Below are 9423 nucleotides of genomic sequence, written 5' to 3' on the forward strand. Positions count from 1 at the left end.
TTAGGTAAGGAAGAACCATTTGTGAAAGTTGTTGACTTATGATTCATTCTCAAGAGATGCTGATTTTGTCAGCTGTCTCGCTCTCCTCCCTCCCTTCCTCTCGCCTTTCTTATGATTTTTTTTTATTTCAATAAACTTCTAATTTCAGAATAGTTTTCGACTTACAGAAAAGTTGCAAAGATAATACAGAGTCTCCATATGCCAGCCCCTTTACACCCCTCTCCCCAACCTCCCACCATTCACTTCTTTTTGTGTCTGTTTTGGGTTGGGAACTGCAGGAGCAGGATCTTCTTCACAGCACTAACAATCTGCTGGGCAGTGAAGCAGGGGGCAGGTAAATCCACACCTGTAAGACAGGGCCACGAGTGCAGAGCAGAAAACAGGGAGAGTGAAAGCATTTAGAAGCAAAGCATTAGAAGCAAAGCAAAGCTCCTAACCTTGAATTGGGAGACAGGAAGATCTCCCAGACGAAAATGTCTTGAAAATGTCTTCAGAGAGGGATCCAGATGGATGAGGAATGAGCCAGGCAAAGGGAGGGAAAGGAGAGTGTTCCTAATGGGATACAGCCAACAGGGAAGATGGACAACCGAGTGCAGATGCAGAGCTTATGGAGGAGGCGGGCCCCAGCTTACCAACTACTTGCAGAATCACGCTCACGAAGGATGTCATTATACAAACCTTCTGTAAAACTGTTGCGAACTGGCTAACCAGACGAATCAACTTTTCCAAAACAGTAATGACTTCGAGCTGTTAACCAAAGCACTAAAGTATACTTTTTTTTTTTAATAAAGAAAATTGGCCAGGAAATGAGTAATCAAGGAGGGGAAGTAATTGTACGCTTTTAATCATATAGCTGGAGGTGTGTGATTTGTCTTAGGAGTTAGCTTTGTACTCCTCGTGAGAATAAAATATAGAGGGTCCTCCCTCTTCGGAATCCTCACAGCACTGGCCACTACAGACACTAGTCCGGGGTTCCTGTGAGCCTTTAACGTCGCCACCACGGCACACGGAGCTGAGCCAAGGCTGGGTCTGCTCTGGGAATCCCAGCAGTCAGCCGAGGCTCCTGCTCCGAGCAAGACGCGTGCGCTCTGCACTTCAGTCCTCCCCAGCCTCCCCAGATGAAACTGCAGAAGAGTTTAGAAAGGACATGGGGCCCGTTCTCAGGATCCTCACCTGAACCCGAGCATGCCAGTCGACTGCGGAAACGCTCCCAACGGGGAATGCCCGCTTGTGCAACAACGCTGGCGCTTTCCCCGCTCCCCGTTCAACACCCCTTCCCCCACCCCACCCCCAACTCCAGGCGCAGGGTTGCAGAATCAAAGGCGCCCTCCCCTACTCGGGCGTTCCCCAGCTAAGCTTCCTCCTCCAACCCCCACCCCCTGGCTCCGGGGACATTTCTTTAGGTCTTTTCAAATGAGCTACCAACAGGTGTTCAGACACGCTGCTGGAGAAAGAGGAAAGCGTCCCGAGAGTAACTGTGCGTGAGCGCCCGGGGCGGGCCCGGGAGGGGAGCACTCTCCCAGGCCGGCTGGAGCGCGGGGAGGGGCCAGTCGGGGCTCACTACTCACCGGGTGCGTAACTCGCTCTGGTGCCAGTTGTAAGGCTCCTTCACTTCGGAGATTGTTCCACAGCCATGTCCGGGATCTGGGTTCACTTGTCACTGGTGAGTCGTCTCTGCCCCGGCGAGGGCCTCTCCCAGCTCGGCCACTGGGCTGGCGCGGGACGCGCTCTGGGGGCGGCGGGGGAGATGCGCGCGTGGGCGGCGGACTTGGCCGGCCTTTGCCCCGCTAGCTCCGCATGACTGCTAGGACTTCTCTTGAGGGCGAGGTCTCAGGAAACCAGGCTACTCGTTTTTCTTGGGGCTGGATGCGAAGCTGCGAGCCCTCGAGGCAGGCGGAACATCTCTGGGTGCCCCCTGGGAACGCGGTTTGCGGCGCCGAGTGGGTGGGCGCGGGGGGCTGGCCGGCGCCGAGGATGTTTGGGGGTCGCTGCAGGGAGACCCCCGTCTGAGGCAGGAAAGGGTCTTCTGGATAAGTCCTTGCATGTCTCGCTAAGGCTGTGCTATGAACGTGTGCGCCCCGGGGCGGTGAGAACTTGCTGTCTCGAAATTGATAACACAAGTTTTTCCAACACTTCCCAACTTTGGGAATAAATCAGCCTCGAGGCAGTGGTTACACCACAGGCTTTGGAGCGCACCGTTTCTTTCTTGAAAACGTTATCTTGGGGCTGAATGCGCCTTAAAGAGACTTGTTTACCTTTTTGCCGCTACACAGAAAAAGAAACTGTTTTGTTTCCCTTCCGGGAATCCCTCTCCTTGAGAGTGTGAGTCACTGTCTCAGGTTTGCCCCCCGCCCCTTTTTTTCCCTCTCTCTCTTCCGTTTTTTTTTTTTTTTTTAAATCTTTCATTGCTTGCCGGACTCGGAGGCGGGAGGTAACCCTGGCCCCATTGCTCAGGCGGTGGTACCTGCTGCCACCGCGCATGCGCTGAGCAGCCTGTACTTGGCCTAGAAGCCTAAGCCGCATCCACCTCTTTTGGAGAGTCCCTACCTCAGACATCCCGGCTTGGTGATGGCTGATCGAAGACTTTGGCCTCAAGGGGTTCATTTGAGTTCCGAACTCTCTGGAAACCAGTGGATTCTTATTTACTGGGCCTCATCGACGTGCCAGGCAGCGTGATAGGAATGTTTATGAGTATGATCTCAGTCAGTTCTCGCAGCAGCTGCGCAGTATCTCCATCTTACAGATGGCAAAATGAGGTTCAGACAGCTTACAAGTCGAGTCCAAACAGTAAGAGGCAGGACTGAATTTAAATCCAATTTAGATCCCATTCCAAAGCCTGGGGGGTGGGGGTGGGGGTGTCGACCGCAGCTATGTCCAGGTGACACCAGGAGTTTTAAGAAAAAAAAAAAAAAGATAAAAAATGGATGTCTGGAACCGTCTTATGGTTGGAAAAAAAATTCTCCCTGGTCCTTTTGAAAGTAATGTACGATATTTGGGCTCCTTTAGAAATTTTCTTTGAGAAAATTTGAGATTCAAAGTTGGGAAACCATTTATGCAACCTCAAATCACATTCTTCCTTATCATGAACCACTGCCTTATTGCAGTCTTGGTTGCTTTGACAATCTCTTCGTTCTAGGAACAACAATTCCAACTAGTATAGCAAAATTATCAAAGCCCAGAGCTACACTTTACTTTTATAATAATGCTATAGTGTCTCTACCAGGGGTGCCTGTTTAAAACACCAAGAAAACTGCTTTTCTGAAAGAATGCACACGTATTCATACACACATATGTGCAAATACAGATTTATTTACATTTATTTGTATATGCAGATTATAATAGCTATGATATATATTAAACATTTATTATTGTTATATGATATAGAACCTCAGAAGTGAATGTTTATTGAATAAAATGTGTTAATACAGATGTGTAGAAAGAAAAAAATCTGATATAACTATCACCTAGATAGTGCTGTTTGCATTTTGTAGTATATCTTCTATTTCCCTTTTCTAATATGGCTCTTCAGTTTAGTTACCCAGAATCCTGCCCTGCCCCCATCACGGGCCCAGCATCACACCTCTGTTCTTAAAGAAGTTTCCACACCATTATGTCACCTTGTGTGTCTCCAGAAAATGCTTGCTTTTATGACCTTGCATTTAGTGGGGCTTAATTACTAGTCGCAAATAAATTAAACCAGTTAAACCGGGGCGTGAGTGCTAACTACGTGGAACACAGAAGCACATTTGGTTCAGTCATGTCAGTGGACTGGAAGTGGATGGGAGGGAGCGACCATGCTGTCTTTTTTCCTCTTTCTTTCTCTAGTCCGTTCATCTCGAGTGTGGTCTATCAGCAAATATCCCATCCTTTACCTCTTTCCTTCTTTCTTCCCTGTTGAAGTTAGTTTTCTCTCTCTTGGATTCTGGGTGTTGTTTGGATACAGAAGAAAAGGCATAGTTACTTTAGAAATTTGTGTGAGAAATAGCTGTGAGTACTGCTGCTGCTACTTGTAATACCACATAGTTCTGATAGCTTTTGTTTTGTACTCTTTAGGTCTATGGTTAGGCAATTACTAGATAGCCATTTTCCTGTCCTTTATTTCTTGGAGTTTTCAAAATTATGGGCAAGGGAAAGGAGAGGGCAGCTGAAAAAGTGTATTTAAAATAACCATACAGGAGAGCTTTGAGGAGAAAGTAAAGGACAGTCATTTAATTTGTAATTTAATAATTTTTCCATAAACAAGGCTAAGAAGCAAGAAATAGGTTGTGGTGTGTTTCTATTTATTGTTGTTTTTCGCAGGTTTTCCTCATCTCATGGCGGACTTGAAAATTCTTTTGAATTAAATAATATTATGAAATGTAATTTAAAACATTAACAACCAGCATGTAAAAACACACATTGATAAAAGATGGCAAGATTGGGAGGCAAAAATGAAATTGATATGTGAAGATCCTCAGGGCCTTCACCGCTAGCTTCAATTAGCTGAGGGCCTTCACCGCTAGCTTCAATTAGCTGAATGAAAACTCTTCTATTGTCTATCTCCATAATACAATTACCACCCTTAGTGGCAAAACTGGAGTTTAATTTAGCAAAGCAGTTTTTATTCTTGCACTGAGTTTATAGAAGGAGAAAAGTGAGATAGAGGCAAAGAGGACTCAAGATTTTGATGTTGTCTCTAAGTAAGTTTCTTTGGAATACGAAACAAGTAATTTACCTCTAAATAGTTCCTAAGAGTGGAAGTGTCAGCATTTCAAAGGAACCTCTCTGAAGGCTACTAGCTCTATACCACAGCTGCTAAGGAGTAATCACTTTCTAAGAGATGATCAAAAACCTGAATAAGGAAATCCCCCACTTGAAAACCCCTAATGAGTTAAGTACATTTTGGTAAATTATCTTGGGTTCCAAAAGTCCCTTAAATGAGCACATGTTTTGTAATAGGTACTAAAGATTTATTGACTTATGATGAAAAGTAATAACATAAAGGTAATAACATGTATAGCTTGTTACCAAAAAATTATTTGCAGAATCATTGTAAGTACCTTAATGGACAGTAGTGTATTCTTTTTGCTATGTGTGTGTATCTATTTACAAAAGTGGGAAAACAGCATTTAACTACTTAATAAGTCCTTTCATTTCCCAGAAGACCTTTGCTTTTAAATGAAATAGATAAAATGAGTAAATAAATAAACAAAAATGAAATAAAGTAGTGTATCTTTTGCTTTGTATGTAATTGGATCCCTAACACCAATTGAGTATCTTCCATTCAGTCTTAAATAGGAACAAATAATTCAAATGTACTTGCCTACTTTTATTTTCTTTGATGTGAGAGTATGAGTAGTAAGACTCGAATTAGAAAGTTGATCATTATAAGACTGTTAACTTCACCTTCCTCAGAAGGAAATGGGCTGGTTCTCCTCTTTGATCACAGTTCCCTTCTTGATTTGGAATGAGCTTTTGCGCAACTGAGCCATCCCCATCTGTGGACCAGTTAGAAACAGCAGCTGTTGCTCTACTGGACACCTGGCTAGAGACCCACTAAGTGAGGGGTGATAGTAACTTTCGTATGAAATTATGCATTTTGATTAAGGCTAGTCTTATAAATTAGCAGTCTGACTACAAACTCATTCAGCAGATGTACTCTGCCCAGCAAAGCAAGCAAACCTACTATATGTAGGTATTGTTAAGCTGTGAACTGGGATAAACTTGGGAAATTAGAATAAACTTTTTTTTGAAGTCATTAATGTCAGGCTGTCTTATAGTCGAGTGATGGCTGCATTGTAGATTTAGTCACTTCTGTGTTCTGGGACACCATAAAAATATAACCTGTGAGAAACGTCAATACTTTTGATTTCTGACATCAAAGATCTTGGAAAAAAGAGAGAGAGAGAGAGAAAATGAACTCAGAACATGTGGTATAAGGTTCCCACCCTTGCTGAGGTTTGCGCTTTGGTTTTTAGCCATCTTCACAAAAGGATCCTTGTACCTAATGGACTGTTTTTTCATATGAATGTCTGTCTTAGGCGTGATTTCAAAAATTGGGCTTACATTGCCCCAGACTATGTTCTTGTTTTTTAATATTTATTTATTTGGCTGCACTGGGTCTTAGCTGCAGCATGCAAGATCTTTATTTGGAGCATGTGGGATCTAGTTCCCTGACCAAGGATCGAACTGAGGATCCAACCCAGGCCCCTTGCATTGGGAGCATGGAGTCTTAGCCACTGGACCACAGGGAAAGTCCCCGCCCCAGACTGTGTTATGTCTCTGCTGCACTGCCTTGACACATGCAGAATGTATATAGGCAGGTATGTATTTTTAATATTAGTTGCCCCATTTAAACGTTGGAGGATTTTGGTTTCTCTTGAAAAATGAAAGGTCTGGACCCACATGCCACCTGGTCCCCACCCTCCTGGATTAGAAGGCTGCCCCTTGGGTGCAAGTGCACCTCTCCATTTTCACAGCCCTGCCTGAACTTTGTTGTCTGTTCCACCTGGATGCTTTACTCCTGTGACCCTTCTGGGCATTTGAGAATTCTTGGGCTCTAGTTTAGGACTTGGTAATCTTCCCATTTCCTCCACCAAAGATGACTTCTCTTCCGTTCAGGCTTAGTTTTAGAAGGGTCGTTATTTCTCCATGAAAAGTCAAATTCTAATTGGCAAGTGCAGAGCACAGAGGCTGTTGGTCTGTAATACTCTTCTCACATGTAAATGTACTCATCTGGTAACCTCAGATTTCGCTTCCTCCAGCCCTAAAGACCTTCCCAGGTCTTCAGCTGCGAGCAGCAGCAAAATAACCAGGGTTATTAGATATTAAAAAACAAGGTTGAGCATAATCATGAGGAGGCCCCATTCTCAGAGATCCTGATTCTGTAGGTCTGTGCTGGGACCGAAGCATTTCATATTTTTAATGTATCACTGTGTATGTGTGTGCTCAGTTTTGTCCAACTCTTTGTGACCCCATGTACTGTAGCCTACCAGGCTCCTCTGTCCTTGGGATTTCCCAGGCAAGAATACTGGAGTGGGTCTCCATATCCTTCTACAGGGGATCCTCCTGACCCACGGATCGAACCTGCATCTCTGTGTCTCCTGCATTTCAGGTGGATTCTTTACCTGCTGAGCCATTGGGAAAACCATCACTACATGATTCTAATGTTTTTCAGGGTTTTGAGGACAGTTTTTCTAACTCTAGCACAAAACCCCAAATCTAATCCCAAATGGAATTCTCTAGGTTTCATTTTATTTTATTTACGACTTGATTCAGTCAGGAGTCTAACCAATCACTTACTCTACTGACCTTGCTATTTTTCTCCTGGTCTTCCCAGAAACCAGCCTTAAGAAAGAATGAAGACCTTACTGGAATAAGATTACCTTGTGTGTTTTTATTTACACACAAAAAATAAGAGCGAAAGAAATCTTCACTTATCTCTTTAATACTGAAATGTTTCTATGTTTAGAAAATTTAGAATACTTGTTTTTATTTCAGTTTTTCAATAATGTACCTACTACAAAATACCATCACTATTAATATTATCTCACTTTCTATACAAATAGAGATGCATTGAACAGTCAGAAATGGTGGACTATTAATGGTTTGTTAGAAGTTCTTTTTCCTAAAGTGTTGATCAGTAACTAAAAGTCTGAAAAGGGAATGACCAGTACTCATGTGTTGCTACAGTTGTGCCCTGGACAGGAGGGGCCAGTGAGATTTCAACTTCCTAGTGGAGGTCTGTAAGACTGGGAAGTTCAGGTTCCTCCTGGCCCCTGAGGATTCCAGTTCTGAAGACCATTTTCAGTCTCTAGTCCATTTAGCACAGTGATGGTTGAAGATGGGAAATCCTAATGCTCAGCTGCAAGGGATTCCCAAATGTGTGTGTACCACGGACCTCCCTCAAATCTAGACTCTGAGGGAATCAAAAGATGGTGGTGTGGGCCGATAGGTACTCATTTCCTGTGGCTGCTGTAACTGGGTGGCTTAAACAACAGAAATGTATTTTCTCTCAGTTCTGGAGCCTAGACGTCTGAGATCAAGATGTCGACAAGTTTGGCTCCTGAAAACCCCGAGGTAACGATCTGTTCCATGCTTCTCTCCTTGGCTCATGAATGCCCTTCTTCCTGTGTCCTCATATCCTCTTCCCCTTGTCTCTGTGCCCAAATTTCCTCCTCTGAGAGGGACACCAGTCATATTGGATTAGGGTGCACCCAATGACCTCATTTTGATTTCCTCTTTAAAGACCCTGTCTGTAAATGTGGTGACATTCTGGGTTACTGGGGTTAAGACTTCAACAGAAGAATTTGGAGGTGAGGGAGAGACAACTCAGCCTAAAGAGACTGACTCTCTTGCTGCCTCTAACAGATGAAGGGTTCTAAAACTCTTCCCAGTGATTACTGGAGAGCTTGTAGTCAGTCTGAAGTATGTGGTCAGTATCAAAAATTCTCACTGACCATTCTAAGCATCTGTCTTCTTACTCTTGTCATTTGAAGGACTGCCATTTTTCACCTTCAGACACCTTTTTTTTTTTTTTCTCCTCTGCTTTTACAAATTCTTTTCCTGTTGCTTTGAACTTCACTGAGAACAGAAAAAAAGGTGATTTTTTTTTTTAAACTTCCTTTTCAAACCCTGGCTCATCTCTAAGGGCTATTGCCACACTGATTCTTTGAAGTAACCCTAATGGGATTCTCAGTTTCTTCCAGTAGTTTGTTTAATTCAGTCACTGTGAGGCTACTCTATTTGTGATTGCCATGTTAGATCTTGAATGTTTACAATTCCTGGGAAAGCATGGTGAGCTTGTCAAAGGGGAGTGATATGCCTCAAGGGTGGTTGTCGATTTCTGGATCTGGCCCTTCCTGCTTTGTTTCTTCTATGTAGTAACCCAGTTGGCTATGAAAAGTGATCCATCATATGATACAATTAATTAATATAAAGTCAACCGTCATCTGATACAAGAGACAGACTCTCATGTCAGCCTGTTTTTGAGACTTTCAAAGGGAGCAAATGCAAAGATCAATGATAGGCTAGGAGGACTCCTGGTTCCCAGCTATTCATTGCAAATCCCCGCACCCACAAGAGACTCACAGTGCCTTTGATGGCTGTGCTCAGAAACTCAGCACCCAGATGGGAGGAAGGGAAACCCAAACTCCCCTTCTTTTCAAGATGCAGATCAGGGCTAGGAAGTTTCCCCTTCCCTGCCAGCCAGAATCCCAGCCTGGATAGCCCTGCCACAGTTTTCCCAGACTAGAGGGCTTGGGATGAACTTCTGGTTTTCAGAAAGTTCCTGCTAACTTCCTCCACCCTCAACATGCATTTGCTTTGAAGGTTCATTGTAAAGTTAACACTCAGCCATCTTGCCCACAATTGTCTGAAAACAGACTGCATTGTTTGCATGCATAAATGGAGAAAGCGATTAAGAAACTGATTTATAAACCAGAA

At 43.8% G+C, this 9423-nt stretch overlaps 1 protein-coding gene across 1 annotated transcript in view; it reads left to right on the top strand.

Moving 5' to 3' along the window:
* The first annotated feature begins 112 nt into the window (after nucleotides 1-112).
* FAS (Fas cell surface death receptor) overlaps nucleotides 113-9423 on the top strand; it is a 35511-nt gene continuing 26200 nt past the window's right edge. Inside the window, exon 1 of the mRNA XM_010838504.1 lies at nucleotides 113-1663. Within this exon, the coding sequence (XP_010836806.1) occupies nucleotides 1634-1663 (30 nt within the window). The 5' untranslated portion in view covers nucleotides 113-1633. The remainder of the gene's footprint in view (nucleotides 1664-9423) is intronic.

This window comes from Bison bison, unplaced genomic scaffold (assembly GCF_000754665.1).
Source record: "Bison bison bison isolate TAMUID 2011002044 unplaced genomic scaffold, Bison_UMD1.0 scf7180017864097, whole genome shotgun sequence".
Taxonomy (NCBI): Eukaryota; Metazoa; Chordata; class Mammalia; order Artiodactyla; family Bovidae; genus Bison; species Bison bison.